Source organism: Myotis nattereri (genome assembly GCF_964212035.1).
Source record: "Myotis nattereri genome assembly, chromosome: 6".
In the NCBI taxonomy this organism is placed as follows: domain Eukaryota; kingdom Metazoa; phylum Chordata; class Mammalia; order Chiroptera; family Vespertilionidae; genus Myotis; species Myotis nattereri.
In genome coordinates, this window is record NC_138081.1 from 90,350,592 (window position 1) to 90,370,930 (window position 20,339).

Below are 20,339 nucleotides of genomic sequence, written 5' to 3' on the forward strand. Positions count from 1 at the left end.
TTAACCCACAATAACATTATTCTACCTTTTCTTTACACGACCGTTTTGAGTCCCACTCACATACTAAAACCCTGCCATCATGGCTGGATCTAATAGAGCTGTCCAAATGGTGAGAGGCTGCACAGAGTATTTTCAAATATATGGGTGAGAATTTGTTGGGAATGCTGTGGGAGGGACGATCAGATGTAGGCTGGAGATGCCCTAAAGTGCCTCCCACCTCTGAGATCCTGCAGCCCTCAAAAAAAACCATTTCATAGTTTCATGAAAGGCAGTAAGTGACAAAGAGCAAATTCACATATTAGTGTTTAATTTATACTACATAAAACTTGTTTCTTATTAAATGTATCGAATGTAACACTATTCAAATGTACTTTCTTTTACATATGGTTATAAATACCCTTAAATCAAAGCAAAGCTTAAAACTTAAAAATCACCAACGGGTTCCTGTCCTTGTTATCCTGTTCTTTGTTTCCAGTCCAAGCAAAGCAAAGCTTGAAATTTAAAACTGTTTCCAGTTCCAGCTAATATTTTAAGCCTAGACGTCTGGCTCCTTCCCTTTACCATCATTCACTAAAATGACCCAGGGAAATTGTATGCATTGCTGCTGGAAACTGACAAGAGTGCTAACATGTATGAAACCTTCAAACTTTATAGCAGCAGATAATACAGGTAAAAGCAGAGGCACAACAAGCATGCCATTTACTGTACATGGAAAATGTGCCACCGAAGAGCTAGCTAGGGTCTTCGACCCAGAGCAAGGTTAGCCTGCTGCCCTAGCTGGTTTGGCTCAGTGGATAGAGTGTCAGCCTGCGGACTGAAGGATCCCTGGTTCAATTCTGGTCTAGGTCTCATACCCAGGTTGTAGGCTTGATCTCCAATAGGGGGCGGGGCGTGCAGGAAGCAGACGATCGATGGATCTCTTATCATTGATACTTCTATCTTTCTCTCCCTCTCCCTTCCTCTCTGAAATCAATAAAAATATATTTCCTTTCAAAAAAGGAAGTTAACCTGCTAACTGTAATGGGAGGGTGCTTGTACTGGGTGAAAAGGGACACTGTAGCTTAGGCTGCAGCATGACATTCATACAAATGGAAACATAAAGTCAAAGGAAAATTCATAGCTATGTTTATATGATTGAACCCAATGTGTTTACTGATAGGGAATGTCCATCTACAAATATGTACTTCATTTTCATAAAACAAATTATATACACTGATGAATAAAAGAAATATAAAAAGACTATTAGTTGAGGTTATAAGTAAAGATTTGTTTTTCTGTAATGAATTACTTTTGTAATAACAGACATTTTAAAAAATTGATCCCAGCAATAACATTATAAACAGATTAAAAATTCCTATCAGCAACATTTTCTTTCCTTCTAATTATTTGAAATTCAGTTACTTATTATCTTTAATGAAACATTTTTGAGCCAAATATAAAAAAGCAGATTCATATACATATGCCATTTTTAAATACTGACAAAGAAACAAAAACAAAAAACCCTGAGATAAGGTGGCATAAATTTTTTTTGAAAATATTAAGGGAGAAGAGCAAAACTTTACCATAATTCCTATTATTGGAATTATAAAGCACATGAACACACTTCAATAATGCATTTAATCTAACACATTATGGAAAGACAATGTCATACTACTGTCTTAAAACACTATGGAAGGTCATCATTAACATTTCCAATAAGGATAAAGACAGCAAAATTCTTTACTCTTACCACACTATCACACTAATCTCATACATGTTACCGATCAAATGTTAGTTTCAAAATCGGCTCACTTATCAATGTCAAATTCTATTTTAATGCCTAATGTCCAGTTTGGCAATTTTCGACTACACTATAAAACTAAACAAAGGCAAAAATCCTTAAGAAAAAATGCATTTTCTTTTTTCTTTTCAAGAAAAATAAAGTTGGGTATAAGCAGTTGATAGAGTTCTGTTCAAACATAGTCTATTAAAGCAACCTGTCAAAACATTTTCCCCTTTAAAAAAATTTGTCAGTTTTTTGTTCTACTCAATTATTTCTGGAAAAGTTTATTAAAATTATTAAAGAAATAAAATGTGAAAGGATTGAAGAAAACATTTGCAATAAAAAGAATAAACGCTAACACTGGCTAATGCCACATACTGTTGATAACAAGGACAGGAACCCGTTGGTGATTTGACAGCTCACATCAGAAATAAAGAGCAGCTTCCACGAGCTGTCCAGGAGGGTGTCTGAAGGCAGTGTATTCATCAACACGAGGATCCCTCTGACATTCTTCCACAAGTTCCCGTTCCTGTGCCATTAGTCACCTAACAGCTAACAAAATCCAAACCTAGGCATGCCATTAATGAGTTTACTACAAACGTCACATTTTTCATTAATAAAAGTTTGCAGAGAAGTTAGAATTTGAAAGGCTATCTGTATGTTTTTACCTGATATCTTATAATTATAGTATTTTCATGAAAAAAGTTGTCTAGTAACATAAATTGCTTCTGAATCGGTTCCACAAACAAGACAAGGACCTAAAACATCCAAACTGTTCACAGACAAAGTCCTGTTGGGAAGCAAGCTTGTGATCTCAATCCGGTCTCTCGCAGGATCAGTGCTGAGCCAGGAGCTTATAAGCGACTGGTGAACATTAGCCTGGTTACTAATGCTATGAGACAAAAATGTACTATTTCTTCCTCCTGGGAGGAAAAAAAAAGGAGGGAAATATTTCAAGACTAATTTTACATTAGTGAACATCCAAAATTCTATTGATATTTTTTAAAGGTGATGACTTAAACTTGTTTAATTCTCAGAATAACAGCTTGATTATTCATGATTACACAGCACCATTTCTTACCAAAGACCTATTCCGTGACATTAAAACTCAAATTTCCATGGGATAATATGGACATCAAACTACAGGCAAAGATTTATGCTGACCCTGTCTTTCTGTTCATTCTTTAATGGAAAGTGTCAGAAATGTAGCAAAATGGTCAGAAGAAATGTAGAATAAATAAAGAAAAAAATAAAATATAGTCAACTTGCTTTAGCTTTCTTTTACCCTTTATTTTAGGTAATTTATCTTAAAAGCAGAATTTTAGAACACTACCAGATTATAAACTTTTATCTCTAACAGTGCTCTGTATTTAATATAGAAGTGAAGCAGTATATTTCAGTTTAAGCCATTATTTGAAATTTTCTTTCCTTTCAACTTTTTGCCAAATCAAATAAAGACAGATTTCATTTATTCAAAATGTGGCCGAGTAACTATGTGCCAGGCTCTGTGCTTAATGTGGGGGATACAAGGCTAAGTCCCTGGTGTCTTCAAGCTTAATGACTAGTAAAATGTTTTAAAATTATTTTTAAAATATATTTTTATTGATTTCAGAGAGGATGGGAGAGGGAGAGAGGGATAGAAACATCAATGGTAAGAGAGAATCATTGATCGGCTGCCTCCTGTACAGCCCACACTGGGGGTCAAGCCTGCAACGTGGGCATGTGTCCTGACCAGGAATCAAACCCTGGTTCATAGGTCAACACTCAACCACTGAACCACCGGCCAGCATAATTTTGCTGATTCTTGAAAGCTCAGTCAACTTCCTTCTCTAAGCTTTTGAAAGCAACACTAGTTCATGCTTCTCTCTTCCTTCCAGGAACCCTCAGCACTGTATGTACACCACCAATTTCCTAGTTATAATATTTGATTTAACTTTTCATGCTCCTTTCTCTGTAAGTATTTTTAATAGTTTGCACAGATTATATTTGTTTTACCCTTTCACAGTGTCTAATACTGTGCCCTGCAATACTAGACACAGAATATAGTAAATAATTTTATTTCTAGCCTAACAAAGGTTCTTCAAACAGTGAAATTTCAAATGTTAGATAATGGGGGCAGAGGAAGAAGTAAAAACCAAGTGCTTAGTTAATCCTTAAAGTTATTTTTCTCCATAAATAAAGTTAGCACAAACATGCTACATGTTGGGAGGAGGGTGGGAAGGGATTGATGGGGGGTGGGGGGGGGGGGGCAGACAATCTGTTATACTTTTTTAAAAAAATATGTTTTATTGATTTTTTACAGAGAGGAAGGGAGAGGGATAGAGAGTTAGAAACATCAATGAGAGAGAAACTTCGATCAGCTGCCTCCTGCACACCCCCTACTGGGGATGTGCCCGCAACCAAGGTACATGCCCTTGACTGGAATCGAACCTGAGACCCTTCAGTCCACAGCCCGACGCTCTATCCACTGAGCCAAACCGGCTAGGGCTATTATACTTTTAATAATAAAGATAAATTTAAAACAAACAAACAAAAAACCAACACTACATGATTTACACAATCCATACTTCTCCACATTGTTTTCTGGAGAAGTTTTAGATTTCCCCTTGGTTTTTCGTCTTTTACTGCTCCTATATTTTACATCACATTTGACTACTGTGAAATTAACGTTATTAGGCCAAAACCGGTTTGGCTCAGTGGATAGAGCGTCGGCCTGCGGACTGAAAGGTCCCAGGTTCGATTCCGGTCAAGGGCATGTACCTGGGTTGCGGGCACATCCCCAGTAGGAGATGTGCCGGAGGCAGCTGATCGATGTTTCTCTCTCATCGATGTTTCTAACTCTCTATCTCTCTCCCTTCCTCTCTGTAAAAAATCAATAAAATATATTTAAAAAAGAAAAAAGAAAAAAAGAAATTAACGTTATTAGAATCACTGTGATAAATCTCCTACCTGGTCTCCCTGCCTCTACTTTTTTTAAAAAAATATATTTTATTGATTTTTTACAGAGAGGAAGGGAGAGAGAGCTAGAGAGAGTTAGAAACATCGATGAGAGAGAAACATCGATCAGCTGCCTCCTGCACATCTCCCACTGGGGATGTGCCTGCAACCCAGGTACGCCCTTGACCGGAATCGAACCTGGGACCTTTCAGTCCGCAGGCCGACGCTCTATCCACTGAGCCAAACCGGTTTCGGCTCCCTGCCTCTACTTTTACCATCCCTCTCCTCATAGTCCATTTTCCATACAATAGCCACAGTGACCCTGACTGGTGTGGCTCAATTGGTGAGCATCTTCCCATACACCCAGAGGTCACAGGTTCCATCCCAGGACTAGGTGGAGGGTACAAATCCATGTTTCTTTTTCACATCAGTATCTTTCTCTCCCCCCCCCCCCCCACCCCTTTCTCCTTCCCTCCCTCCCTCTCTCTCTAAAACCAATAAAACCTGTCCTGGCTGGTGTTACTTATTGGTTAGAGCATTGCCCCCACTTCCCATTCCTGGTCAAGTGCATGTACCTGGGTTTCAGGGTTGGATCTCTGGTCCCAGTCGGGGCGAGTGTGAGAGGCAACCAATCAATGTGTCTCTTTCACAGTGATGATTCTCTCCCCTCCCTCCGCCCCCTACTTCCACTCTCTCTAAAAATCAATGGGAAAAAATATCCTTGAGTGAGAATAAACAAAAAAAACGAAAACAAAACTTTTTACCCTGGTGAAAGAGTGACGATTTTTCAGGCACAGCTGTGGAGGCATCCCAGTGCCACAGGGATCCATCTTCAGAACAGGTAAACAGGTGATCGGGGTTGGATGGGTGAAAGTGAACTTCCCACACTGGAAGATAAGAACCAAGAAGCTTATGCTGTGCAGATTAAACAAACATCAAAGCCCTATCTGTAGGCGTCATCTTCCATTAACCTCCATCACACACCTTCGAACCCCAAGTCTGAAAAAAATCAAAGGCTTCAGAATTAAGCTATACTGTAACTCTTCATACTACAGAGAGGATAAAGAAGCCAAGTAAATCTACATGTGTACTGGGCCAGCAAAAGAATGAAAATAAATGCTAATCATTTGACCTATTACATTTTTTTAAATGTAAAAGTATGGCAATGGAATACTTCTGAAAATTTTTTTCTAAAAATTAGTTTAGGTTCTCTTATTTTCAGTTCCTGTGTCATTAACATATGCAGGTTATTTTACTGGAAAGACTGAGAGAAAAGACCATAAAAGTAACATACAAATGAAATTCAAAGAGGCAGAGTCCAGTTTGGCACACGCCAGGACCGAACACTTTTCTTCTGTATCACAGAAGTAGCTACTGGCTCCCAGCAAACCAAAACCTGGAAATGCTCTTAGAATCTGGGGTCCAGTTTCAGATGGAAGGCTTTTAAGAAGCCAAGTTGGGATTGAGGACTCCTCAAGCTCTAAACTTTATGAGAACATTGTGTGCCCATAGACATCTGGGAGCCAATGTCTGGCCAGGGTGCCTTATGAAGTTCTCTGCAGCATGCAGATAAAACAGGTAGTCTGTGGACAAGGGTTTTGTGATTCTGGGCCAGGTAACCCTAAAAAGGCAGCATATATACAAAATTTAAAAAAGAAAAAGAAAAAAAAGGCAGCATAGAAAGTGCCTGAGGTGTAACATAAAAAGTGCAAGGCACGTGTTTGCAAGCTGGTAATTTTCATTCTGACATTTACCACAATTAAACATCATGTCACAAACCATAAAAAGGTCACCTTCCTTAGCAGGAAAGGAATGTGTTCTGGGTGAGTCCCTGTATAAAGTGCATTAATGCTGCTTCATTAAAACAAAGTGAAACGAAACAACCCATAGAGCCACAAACAAATGCCCAAATACAGACTCTTTTTCTTTTGTTAAAAAAAAGGAACACTTCACAAATTTGCATGTCATCCTTGCGCAGGGCCATGCTAATCTTCTCTGTATCGTTCCAATTTTAGTGTATGTGCTACCAAAGTGAGCACCAAATATAGATTTTTAAGTATTTATTTATTTTCAAATTAGAAAACAAAGCTCCATAAAACATCTCTTTCTAGCAAAGAGTCAGGATGAATTCGAGGTAATACAATACACTACATTTGTATGTTTACTGCCTAACAGTATAGTTTAAAAGGGGCTAAGTTAAAAGGGCCTGGTAAGTTAAACAGCAGTTAAAAAGGGACTGGTAAGAAAAGATCTGAAAATTTGTAATTCTACTACCACTGTGTTAGCCAACATCAGACTCTATGAGGGCATACCTTTATTCCTTATTATTCATTTATTTTCTTGGGCACAACTATAAATGGAAGAGGCAAAAACTTTCCTATCCTTTTATCTGCTTTATCTTAAATATAATCTCAAAAGTCATTTATCTTTCCAAGGTAATAAGGGGAAACTTATTAAACAGAAGTTGCAGTACTAGTATAACATGTCCTTTCGTACTTTGATTTCAAGCATTAATACAGATGACTGGAGCATAGTCCCATACACCAAAAAGGTTGCAGGTTCGATTCCCAGTCAGGGTGCATAAGGGAGGCAAACTGATCAATGTTTCCCTCTCATATTGAGGTTTCTCTCTCTCTCCCCCTCCCTTTCTCTCTGTAAAATCAATAAAACATATCCTTGGGTAAGGATTAAAAACGTTTCTATTCAGCCTAAAAAACCCCCATCAATTTTCATTCTGACAGTTACCATAATTAAACATTATGTCTCTGCCCCTCCCTTCCACTCTGTCTAAAAAATCAATGGGAAAAATATCCTTGCATGAGGATTAACAAAAAATTAAAATAAAATCAATAAAAACATACTTTAAAAAAATTATCAAAAGAAAATAAGTACATAAGGGTGAACAAAAGCAGGTGAATCACTGTGGTTTTGGATAGAATAATGAAACATATTAAAGAACTTAAATGTCAAATAAAAAGATAAGTTAATTATTACATATTTATACAAGTCAGCCAAAAGCTATGATGCAAGACAATCCATGTGTACCATTACAGTGTATCATATAACTCACCCAACAAAAACTACGGATCTCCATAACACTTACTTTCAGCTTCATGAGCCTTCAGCAGAGACACAGGCATAGTACCTTGTCTAACATCCCAAATACTCAACATTCCATCCTGGCCCCCAGTAGCTACAACATGCTGCTGGTTGGGATGTCTATCAACACAGTGGAGTGGCACTCGGTCACCAGTCCTTTTATGGGAGATACAATAAAATCAAATGTTGTAAAGGATACTTACTTTGTGTAACCCATGAAACATGTTTCATTCTAGTAACTAAATGATAATTTTGTGGCTACATCTGCTGGCTGAATTTAAATCATGTCCCAAAACTGACTACATTAAATATACTTCTGCCCTAGCCTGTTCGGCTCAGTGGATAGAGAGTCAGCCTGCCAACCAAAGGGTCCCGGGTTCGATTCCAGTCAAGGGCACAGACCTTGGTTGCAGGCTTCTCCCTGGCCCATGCCCTGGTGGAGACATGTGCAAGAGCCAACCAATTGATGTTTCTCTCTGTTTATCCCTCTCTCTAAAAAATCAATGGAAAAATATCCTCGGGTGAGGATTAACCAAATAAATAAATAAGTATTTTTTTAAATATTAGAAATTGGGGGAGGGGATGTTTAAGGCCAAAGTTATTCATTCTCTCTTCAATTTGGGAGGCATAGGGAGCAAGATAATCTGGTGGCATGATGTGCAAAACACATTTCCATTTCTTGGCTTTTAAAAAACATTAGAGCATAGGCCTGTGTGGTACAGTTGGGTGAAGTCCTCTTGCACACCAAACAGTCTCGGGTTCGAGTCCCAGTCAGGGCACATACCCAGGTTTGGGGCTCAATCCCTGGGTCAGGATGAGTACGGGAGGCAACTAATCAATGTTTTTCCCTCACACTGATGTTCATTTCTCTCTCTCTCTCTCATCAATAAAATACATATCCTCAGGTGAAGATTAAAAGAAAACAAAAACCTGGGATTTTATTTTTCTCCCAGTCATAGCTAGAGTATTATACTCACGGTTAATAGAATCATTTGATGAGCAAAAATAAATTCCCCATTAAATAATATAAACTTCAAGGAGATCAAGACTCTGAATCAAGATAGCAAATACCTACTAAATGCAGCATGGCAGTATCAAACCCATCAAATTATACTTTTTTTAATCAAATTTAAATAGGAATTATTCTCTTAAAATGCAATATGGTTTAAAGTCAATTGCTATAAATGACTGAGCAAATTAATTTTGCATTACACTACTGAAATTACAAATCAAAACTTACAGTGATAATATTTGAGAGGGCTCATTTCCTTGTTGTCTGAAATCCCATATTTTTAATTGTCCAATTGAATTTACTGTAAGAATCTCAGGAGTTCGAAGGAAGGTTACAGCATGTAGTGTACTGCTATCTGCATTGTCTACAAATTAAGAAAACAGCAGTGTGTGTTAATGGGTCCCCCTGTGCCATGAAAATCTTAAATCATGTTCTTTTTTAAAAATTATTATTTTTCTAATTTTTAAACAGCATTCTTTTTATGGAACTATTACATAGGTCAAGTGAAATTTTAAATAGGTCACAGTTTAATTTCTATAAAAAATGTACAGTCTTATTCTGCTGACTCAAATTCATCTTTCCTTATCAACTAATTCTCATCTCTGTGAAGTCCTTCTTCTTTGTTATACGGTCCTTTCCTTCTTCCTACAGTATTTAAGCTTAAACCATAAAACATAGTATATACTTAAAAACTTTGTCACACTCCTCCCAACTGCCACCAGGCAATGGTCCTTAAACAAGTGGTGCTTCTCAGAACTAAAATTGATCATAAACTACGTAAAACACTGATTCATGAGCACAATCCATAGAAGTTCTGATTCAGGTCTAGCTTGGTGGGCTATTAAAAATCTCCTCAGGCAAGTCTTTGTGAACTACTACACTAGAATAACCCTTCTAAAGCACAACAGGGAGTATATCACCAGCTTACTCAAAACATTTCCACCAGCTCCTTACTGTCCATCCAACAAAATGTAACCTCAATGACTATGCATTAGACTCTTCACAACCTGGTCACACTCTACCTTCCTGGCTTTCTCTCTCACCTCTCCTATATAAACACATAAGGTCAAAACACTCTTTCTGTCATTCTCTAAATGGCCCTATCCTGCCTCCTCACTATTCCCTTTGTCTGGTGTGCCATCTTTTAGTTATTTATGGTCTAGAACCTTGATTAAATTAACTGCCACCTGCCCCTCAATTCTTTACCCAATAACCCACTCCAGCCAAATACCCTGATAAAGGGATTCTGCTTTGTACATTTCTATATCCCTGAAACACCTAGCACTGTACCTACTTAGCACAAGATGGCTGCTCAATTTTTCTTACCTATAGTTCTCACAGCTTCCTTGTGATCAACTCTGAAGAGATTTATTCGACCATCTTCTCCAACTGTGACAATCTCTGGGCTGTTGCACACAACACCTGTGCATGGTGCACTGCTACAGGAAGGACTGCCTGGACCCGTGTGGTAGTGAGCTGTTGTCCACTGCTGGCTGACTGACAGAGTCTAGGAGTCAGAAATGAAGATATAATCAACCAAAGTAAAGTTCTAAAAAACTAGCACTTTTCCCCCAACTGAGTGTTTTAAAATTTTCTCACACCTTTCTAGGAAATAACTCTCTCCTTTTTCCTTTGTATTTCCAAATACGAAAGTCTAGAACCTACTTCCATCAAAGCTCTGTATACAATGGATTAGATTCTAAAGGAACACTGTCCAAAAATATCGCAATCTTTTCTCAAACTAAAGAAATGGTATTTAGGTATCTGGTAGTAGTGTGTTCAAAAGCAATTTAAAAATTTTTTTTTTACTTTACTTTTATTGATTTCAGAGAGGAAGTGAGAAATAGAAACATCAATTATGAGAATCACTGATCCGCTGCCTCCTGCACGTCCCCTACTGGGGATCGAGCCCACAACCTGGGCAGGTGGCCTGACCAGGAATGGAACTGTGGCCTCCTGGTTCATTAAGTCAAAGCTCAACCACTGAGCCACACCTGCTGGGCAAAGCAACTTTAAATTATTTAGGGCATTAGCCTAAGAAATAAATCTCTATAGAGCTTTCTAAATGATTCCATTAAGGAAAACAGTAAGAGCTTGGTCTTACACTTACTAGGCATGCTTAAAAGGAAAGTGACCTTTATTAATTCCAAAATCTAAATAAGCACTCTCTTCCAGGAACTTAAAACTGTTACTGCAAGTGAGGCCATTGTAAAGGACTGCCCTCACCACTATGCAGTGAAGATCAGCACTCTTGGGCTTTAGTACACAAGAAAGACATCGATAAAATGTCAGTAGTGATGGAAGGAGACTTGGCTTGGGGCGATGAACACACAATACAATGTACAAACGATGTACTGCAGAACTATACCGCTGAAACCCGTAAATTTTATTAACCAATGTCACCCCAATAAATTCTATTTTAAAAAAGGGGGAAAAAGGAAAAAAATGTCAAGTTTTCATACAGCATATCCTCTCTTCTAATTAAAACCGAGATTCTAGCCATAGAAGCAAAGTGGCTGTTCCTGTTCTCTTTCATGATACCTGAGCTAGAAGGTTCTCTTTCTTTAAAGTCCAGAGTAAGAACTTAAAAGAGAGAATTACAGAAAAATCACTTGCCAGATACTATATTGTTAGATACAAACGAACAGAATTTAAGACTATCCAATTTCAATAAAAGTTCACACAAACATAGCTCTAGAATTAACCTACTAAAAGATGGGTAATGTAACAATTTTTCTCCTGCATGTTTTGAGATTATAAAATCTCATTATTTGTGTCATTATTAAGTACAGCCTTCTTTAAGCCTTCCTAAAAATAAATAAAATACAAATTCAGTTTTCAAACAGCATTTCTTTACCTGGTTGTTGGGATGGTGAAGGAAAACTGTAACACATCCTGTTGACGAAGCAGCTACGATTCTTTCCTGGTCCAAAAACTAAGTAGAAAATTCCTGCTTGTTAATCGATTCAGAAATATCAATAGGGAGGAAGCTCATTTGTTTAACTTAATTAGCAGTGATGACAACTTTAAAATGCAAAGATCCTGTAAATGCTAAGCAAATAAAATGTGACTTTCTAAATCTGAAAATCAAAACTCCTATTCAAATAAAAGTATTTTTGTGAAGAAAAAATAAACTATTTCCCTAAACTCATTAATCTATAATTGATTTAATTAATTTTGGACCACTACCATAAAGCTTTAGGCAACCTTCTATAGAAGAAAACGCAGGGACTTAAAGTCAGGCAGACCCAGGATTTGAACACTTAATTCCATCCCACCGCTTAATAATTGCCTCGAGACCTTAGCCAAGTTAAACTTTCTGAGCTCAGGTACACCTTTACGAGGGGAGAACTAATCCCTACTTAGGGGGTTGTGAGAATTCAAAGGGCAAAAACAATTAAATTCTCTTTCACAGCATTTCTCATATAGCATGTGCTCAAAAGATCTTCGTGTCAGTTTTCTCCTTGATAAAACAGGTAACAATACTTGATTCACAAGCAAGCACTGAGAGTTAACTTATGTGCAATTCCCAAAACAGTGCTTGGCACACAGAAGATAGTCAATTAATTTTTTTTTAAAGCTCAAGATGAAAAACTAAGATTAAATCCACATCCCCTGCCCCATTCCTGATTCTGTCATCCAGTAGGCTACATGCTCGCGAATCATAACCGATAGAGAATTCAGTTTGCTGTGAACCGGGGTGAAGGCCCTCTGCATCTCTAAATGAATCCCTCTCCGCTTTTAAACACTTCGCTGTTGGGTACCACACAGACTTACTTGTAAATCCATAACGTCACCGTAGTGCCTGGTACCGCACAATACCTGGTGGTCTCCTTCAAACCCTCCATCAGAGTCCAAGTTCCCCAGATCGCCAATAGACCACAATAAAACACGATTTTCCTGCAAAGCAGAAAGTTTTATCTGGAGACGTATACGTTAAGCTCTCGGAAATGGAAACCTGCATTGCCTCTTGCTTTAAAAGCAGCTCAGAATAACGAGGGAAGTCTGAGCACACCACCGATGGTTCCGAGCCCGAGACGGGGACTCGGGGGCCGGAGAAAGGCGACGGGATCTGGAAGGCGAGGGAATTCGCGGCTGCGGCGGGGGCTCCCTGGCCCGGGGGTGCGCTACCTCGTTGTCCCAAGAGCCCGTAGCGAAGGTCTCCGCGGTCTGCAAACTCCCCGAAGGTACCGGTCGCCAGCGGGTTTTGCTGATTTTCTGAGACACGAACTTGGCATAAATTTCCTCCATGCCGAAGCCCCCGCAATACCGCCAGCAGCGCAGCGCGCGCCACCCCAGCCCGCCTCTTCCCGCGGAGCCCTGATTGGGCGGGCCTGACGGTGGCTGCGGAGGGCCAATTCTCTTCCGCCGCCGGGCGCGCGCCGCCCGCCCTCCCTCCGGGAAGAGTTTATGGGCAGGTCCTAGTACGGCACGATCTGCTCCTAATCTGCAAAGTCAGGTAGGAACACTGACTCAATGCAGTTGTGCAAAAATTGCGCAATGTAAAGGATGGTACAATATCCGCAAATCAATAAACGTGATACATCACATAAACAAATTGAAAGAAAAAAACCACATGGTCATATCAATTGATGCAGAAAAAGCATTTGACAAAATTCAACACCCATTTTTGATAAAAACTCTCAGCAAGGTGGGAGTAGGAGGATCATACCTCAACATAATAAAAGCCATATATGACAGGCCCACAGCCAACATCATTCTCAATGGACAAAAACTTACACCATTTCCCCTAAGAACAGGAACAAGACAGGGATGCCCCCTCTCACCACTCCTGTTCAACATAGTACTGGAAGTGTTAGCCATTGCAATTCGGCAAGAAGAAGAAATAAAAGGCATCCAAATTGGAAAAGAGGAAGTAAAACTGTCCTTATTTGCAGACGACATGATATTATACATACAAAACCCTAGAGACTCCATCAAAAAGCTACTAGACTTAATACATGAATTTGGCAATGTAGCAGGATACAAAATTAACCCCAAGAAATCTGAGGCATTTCTATACACCAATAGTGAACTTTCAGAAAGAGAGATTATAAAAACAATCCCGTTTACCATCGCACCAAAAAAACTAAGCTACCTAGGAATAAACTTAACTAAAGAGGTAAAAGACCTCTACTCAGAAAACTACAGGACGTTGAAAAAAGATATAGAGGAAGACATAAACAGATGGAAGAACATACCGTGTTCATGGATTGGTAGAATCAACATCATTAAAATGTCCATACTACCCAAAGCAATCTATAAATTCAATGCACTTCCCATTAAAATACCAACGGCATACTTCAGAGATCTAGAACGAACTCTCCAAAAATTCATCTGGAATAAAAAAAGACCCCGAATAGCTGCAGCAATGTAAAACAGATTTAAGAGCAGACACAAAACAAAATCAAGTAAGAGAAACCACCTGGTAGCTACGCCTGAGCATTCAGTTTTACATTTCATGGTGCATGGAGAAGAGTCCAAATCCTTAAATTCTCACGAAAGTACATCCCATTACACACCAACTTCTTATTCTAAACCTCTCCCTCTTTGTTTCCCAAATAAATCCTTCGCTTCAAAGTTGTTAGCGCACACTGTCAATGTCTACAGTCGGAATTCTGAAGACTCCAGTTCTAATTTTGACGACCATTACCTAGTTGTGTAACCTTCAATTCATTTATGAATACCATTAAGAATGAGGTGATGGGTAGCGTTGATGCCCAGAAGTCCGTGTTGTAGGTTCCCTCATGCTTTTGTTTACACCTTTAATACCCTCTTATTCCTCTCTTCTCAGAATCCTACCCATCTTTCCAGGACCAGTTCCTTCCCATATCTTTTCCTGATTAGCCCATGATCTATCTAAACAAAAGAGAACTTTATATTTAGACCACTAATAGCACTTAAATTTTACCCTTTGTTGCTAGTTTTCTTTTGATGCAGATCCCCAATTGGAACGTAGATCATCTTTTTTTTAAAAAATCTCCTTTATACAATATTCATAATGGTGTGTTGGTTGTCAGCTTTAGAGAGATACCAGGTCTCATTGAGTATTGAGACTGGTTTTGTTTTGTTTTAAATGGAAGACCATCTGGAAATCAGATGAAATGGATAACTGTTAGTCCCAAACTGACTATTTTATTCCTATTACTGAAGTAAAGAACACTGTTTTGAGTGTGGTTTCATTTATGGTCATAGAATCCCAGAAAGTGGGCAATGTATATTTCGGATTGGGAGTAGACTGAGTATCACATATGACAAAACCTCGTGAGAATTAGAATTTGAAAATTGCTGACGCAATAGCATAAATGTCTTGACATAGCTTTTTCTTCCTTAAAAATTTATTGGGCTAAATGATGACTGGATGCTGTCAGTCTCCGTTCTGATTAGGAGCCAGCAAGTTCCCTGTAGGGTTCTCGCTTATCGTCTTGCTCATCGTCTTGTGCAGCTGACAGCTATAAAGCTGGTGTCTAGTCTAACGGTAGAATTTGTGAGGCTTAATTTGCTGAAAACGCACCCTTGTGTTGGGAGAGTAACACATTCGACATAGGATACTGTGGCATTTTTAACCATGTACATTGTTCTAATAAGTAAAGCATTCCCCACCCCCCACCCCCGCCCCCGTACACCCATATGTCATGGTATTCTTCCACTCTCTGAATTTGTGCTTTAGGACCTCAAAAGTCTCTGCGAACCAAACGCTGATGTACTTGTCACAAAGCCAGAGGCTGGAGAACTCGGGTTAAAGAGAGCCTTTGCCCTCCGGTGCTCCTATTACGATGATTCAGGCTCCACCACCGGGAACTCCGACTCGACTCAACCTAAATATTAGTCAACAGGGTTGGATGAGGCAGGACGGAGAAAGCCCACCATCTAGCAATCTGAACAGCTATAGGAGCAGACCCGCCGCTCGCAGCAGCTGACCCATCGGCGACTGCAGAGCCACCGGCAGCGGAGGAATCACATCGGCCCGCCGTCCCGCCAACGCGCGGGGTGAGCGGAGCCGCAGCCGGGCACGCGCCGGGGCCCACCCGCCTGGCCGCGGGGCAAACCCAGCAGGAAGGCGGCCTGCAGCCCGAGGCCTCGCAAAGGGACGCGCAGCGGCGGCGGCCGCGCTGACTCGGCCTCGCCTCGCCTCGGGTCCCCGGGAGCCGCAGCAGCCACCAGCGCAGGCCGCGCAGCTCCAGGCCACCCCCGCCCGCGGCCCCACCCAGCCGCGCCCAAGCCCGCGCGGCATCACAGAGCGCATGCGTGTCGCGGGGCATGCCGGGAGCGCGCAGTGGCGGCAGCGGCGGCGACAGCACTCACAGCGGCGGCAACAGCGGGGACGCGAGCGGGGCGGTGACCGTGTGGGAGGTGGTCTCACTCTTGGGGAAGCTGCTGGGCACCGTCGCCGCGCTGAAGGTGGTCCTGTACCTGCTCCGGGTGTGCTTAGCGATGGCCTGGAAATCCGGCGGCGCCAGCCACTCGGAGCTGATCCACAACCTCCGCAGTAAGTGCCACCCCCGCCGGGTGTGGGGCCACTGGGGCTGGCCAGGCCTCGACCCGGTTCCCCCGCGCCGTCGGGAATGTGTCCCCCGCCTTGCCCGCTGGAGGGCTTCCGCGCAGGGTGGCACCGGCAGTCCCGAACGGCTTGCGCTTGCGATCGCGTCCCCCGGGACCTGTCACTCATCGGCGACGTGGACTGGAAGGAGAGAGAGAGAGAGAGAGAGAGAGAGAGAGAGAGAGAGAGAGAGAGAGAGAGAAGCTCCCAGCCGCTGCCGGTGGGGCCGGGGCCAGCGTCTCCCCGGGAGCCCGGGGGAGGGGGCGCGGCACCGGTGGCGGGGCTGTCACTCGAGTCCCCCCACTGCTTGTTGGGGTTCGGCGGGCGAGGGGCGTGCCCTGAGGGTCGCGGGTGTTCGCTAGGCCTCCAGGAGACGGAGGGAACTCCACCCTGGCCCCTCGCGTCTTCTCATCTTCCTCCTCCACGACCGACCTCGCTGCAAGCGCTCCCCTCTCCTCCCTCCCCCGCCCTCCGTTTTTTCCTCCGGAGGGAGATGCCGCGGTCTGATACCGGCCCGGGGAGGGAGGGGAGGACGGGAGGACTGTCAGTGCGGATGCCGGGAGAAATTCCCGGGGCGGCTGTCCAGCGGAGAGCTCCGTGGGGGGCGGAGGAGGAGCTCATCCGGAGGTGCTGTTCCGGGGAGACGGGTGTTTCGGGAGCCTTTGGAGATCCCGGGGTCTCTAGAGACCGTTGTGTGCGTGGAATGTTCTGACTTCTTTGAGGACCACCCTAGCTTTGAAAGCCTTGTGTGGAAGTGTTCTTTGTATCTTTCTCTGTAGTTGTTGTAGTCCTTCCTCTGATGGTCACTGTAGGGTGGGACGAGTGCTGGGTCACTTTCTCTTTTTAAATCGAGTGTTGCCTTGGCTCAGTGGTTGAGCGTCGACCTATGAACCTGGAGGTCAGGGATCGATTCCGTTCGCAGCACAGGCCCCGGTGGTGGGCTTGATCCCCAGGGTGGGGCGTGCAGGAAGCGGCCCATCATGATCGCTCTCTCCCTGTTCCTTCCTCTCTGAAATAAATAAAAATATTTTGTTTTCAAAAAAGAGAGAAGTAAAAAGTTAACCTTAAAAAAACACACACACACAAGAAATATAGTGTCGCCGTCTGGTCGGGAGATGTGGATGGAGGTCTAGTTAGAATTTATTTCATCTCTTTGCCACTAACTTTGCAAATAATCATATCCTGATATGTGGTATTTTTAATTGTCATAAGTAATTTAGCTTATTATGTTTTTGTCATGTTTCATAAGTCAATGTGTAACCTCTGGGACTTTTAAAAATATATATATCTGAATTCACTCAAAGAACTTAAATATTCATTTCTTTTTTTCATAAATTCCAGTTAAATGTATATTATATGCTTGGATTTGTGCTGTGAATACCAGGATGAGTGAGAGAAATAACACTACCTGGCACATGGGTAGTACTTAATATTAGCCATTTGACGTTTAAAAAAATGTTTTTATTGATTCCTAGAGCGAAAGGAAGGGAGAGGGAGAGGGAGAGATAGAAACATCAATGGGAGAGAAACATGGCCACCTGCACATCCTACTGGGGATGGAGCCTGCAACCCTGACATGTGCCCTGACCATGTGCCCTGACGGGCAATTGAAATAGCAACCTCCTGGTTTATGGGTGGACTCAACCACCCGGCCACACCGGCTGGGTAGCCATTTGACTTTTTAAAAAAACAGTATTTAAAACTTGGAAATTGTGGCCTTAGTGTTTAGTAAGGGAGAATGTTTAGATTTTAAAACTCTGCCAAGCATTGTCAGTATTCACTTTATGGAAGGATATTTGATTGAAAGTGGACATTCACATGCTGAGGCAGTATTAAGTGTGATTTAAGTTCCCCATGCACATAAGCTCAATATATTGTAAATATTTCTGTAAAATTTCTTAAAATGACCTGCTTGCTATTGCAATATATACACCTGAAGCATTCTATACGCAAATTGCAAATTGTAAGTAATTTTCCACTGGTAAGTTATCTTAGTAGGCACTTGGCTGTGGCAGAAATTTGTAATCAATCAGGCTTTTAATGTCTCTTCTTTTTGGGCCACATTTGCAGTAAGCCAAGACTACTAGTAGATCTTTTCCCAGTGGTTTTATAATCACTTTCATGTATTGCATTGCTATTCTTATTTGAAATTTCTGAAGATGTTTTTCTATCAGCAAATTTGGTAAGAGATATTTAATATACATGTTGATGTTGCAAATACTTAGTTTTATATTAGGCCTATGGTAAGAGAAAATTAGAGTATGTAATAGCTTAGCCTTTTTGGAACACTTGTGTAACTTTAGTTTCAGCTTCTTGCTGACGTAATTCTAGCTAATGGATTTTACTTTTTCATATGAGTTTGTTATAAAAGTAATAGTTGCTCATGCAAAAATTTCAAATCGCATAAAATTTGAAAATGTCTCCCTTTTTTCCTGGTTATTCCACTGTTGTGTATTCTAATTAATTTTTTTTAAAATATATTTTATTGATTTTTTTACAGAGAGGAAGGAAGAGGAATAGAGAGTTAGAAACATCGATGAGAGAGAAACACCGATCAGCTGCCTCCTGCACACCTCCTACTGGGGATATGCCTGCAACCAAGGTACATGCCCTTGACTGGAATTGAACCTGGGACCTTTCAATCCACAGGCCGACGCTCTATCCACTGAGCCAAACCGGTCAGGGCTCTAATTAAATTTTTAGAAAAAGACTAAAATGTGATTATATTAATAGGAAGTGAAAAGGGACCGGCAAACTGGAAGGGGAAGCAAATTACAGTGTTGATTTTTTTTTTAAGAAATGAAGTTCAGCCGAAACCGGTTTGGCTCAGTGGATAGAGCGTCGGCCTGCGGACTGAAGGGTCCCAGGTTGGATTCCGGTCACGGGCATGTACCTGGGTTGCGAGCGCGCCCCCGGTGGGGGATGTGCAGGAGGCGGCTGATCGATGTTTCTGACGCTCTCTCTCTCTCTCCCTTCCTCTCTGCAAAAAATCAATAAAATATATTTAAAAAAAAAAAATGAAGTTCAGCCCTAACCGGTTTGGCTCAGTGGATAGAGCCTTGGCCTGCGGTCTGAAGGGTCCCAGGTTCGATTCCGGTCAAGGGCATGTACCTGGGTTGCGGGCACAACCCCAGGAGGGGATGTGCAAGAGGCAGCTGATCGGTGTTTCTCTCTCATTGATGTTTCAAACTCTCTCTCTCTCTCCCTTCCTCTCTGTAAAAAAATCAATAAAATATATATATATATATTTTTTAAAAAAGAAATGAAGTTCATGATTGGTTTTGTCTTAATATGATCATTGAAAATACTGAATTTTTCTCTCATAAGATGTACTAGAAACGTGATTGTGTATGAATTCATAGCTGACATACAACTAATAGGTTATTTTATTTTTTAAAAAATATATTTTATGATTTTGGTATCTGAAGGGGTTTCTGGAATTAATCCCCTGACGATACTGAAGGACAACTGTAGTTACGTTTTGGGGGAATCAAAAGTTATATACAGATTTCAGCCAGGGGTGGGGGTGGGGTGGGGGCGGTATCAGTGCTCTTGTAGGGTAACTGTATTTCTAACGAGTTCCTAAGTAGTGCTGCTGCTGCTCAGGAACTGACCACATTTTGAGACTCTCTGGCGTGGAGAATTTGTGTGCAGAGAATTGAAAATTACAAGGTTAAACTCTGCCAATGTTTCAATTGAATCAGAGTTTTATACTTGAATAAAATAAAATTTTAAAAAACGTCTATAGCAGTCCTGCCCAATTGAGTTCTCTGTCATGACTGTTTCTTTTCTGTTCAGTACTGTAGCCACTAGCTACATGTGGCATTGAGTATTTGAAATGCGGTCAGTACAACTGAAGAACTGGATTTTTGTGTTATTTAAATTAACAAATAGTCACATGTTAATGGTTACCAAACTAGACAGTGTGAGGCTGTAGAAATGAAAAATATAGTTATTTTATAATTATGGGCTAAAAATGTGCTCATGAA

At 41.1% G+C, this 20,339-nt stretch overlaps 2 protein-coding genes across 5 annotated transcripts in view; one reads left to right on the top strand and one right to left on the bottom strand.

Moving 5' to 3' along the window:
- Nucleotides 1-1,103: 1,103 nt before the first annotated feature.
- Nucleotides 1,104-13,126, bottom strand: NUP43 (nucleoporin 43). Its single transcript, XM_081093599.1, has 8 exons — nt 12,942-13,126; nt 12,588-12,710; nt 11,668-11,745; nt 10,137-10,317; nt 9,039-9,174; nt 7,803-7,954; nt 5,464-5,586; nt 1,104-2,685 (listed from the first exon to the last, which is right to left on the bottom strand). Exons 1-8 carry the CDS (start codon nt 13,059-13,061, stop codon nt 2,456-2,458), a joined length of 1,143 nt encoding a protein of 380 aa, XP_080949725.1. The 5' UTR covers nt 13,062-13,126; the 3' UTR covers nt 1,104-2,455.
- Nucleotides 13,127-15,743: 2,617 nt separating this feature from the next.
- Nucleotides 15,744-20,339, top strand: part of PCMT1 (protein-L-isoaspartate (D-aspartate) O-methyltransferase) — a 39,882-nt gene continuing 35,286 nt past the window's right edge. For 2 of the 4 annotated variants that reach the window (XR_013996166.1, XM_081094339.1), the window contains exon 1: nt 15,980-16,299. Coding sequence is in view for 3 of the 4 variants with exons in the window: in XM_081094339.1 (XP_080950465.1) it covers nt 16,071-16,299 (229 nt within the window). In the remaining variant the exon portion in view is untranslated. Of the gene's footprint in view, nt 16,300-20,339 lie in introns of all 4 variants that reach the window. The other 2 variants (XM_081094341.1, XM_081094340.1) reach the window with 2 other exon arrangements.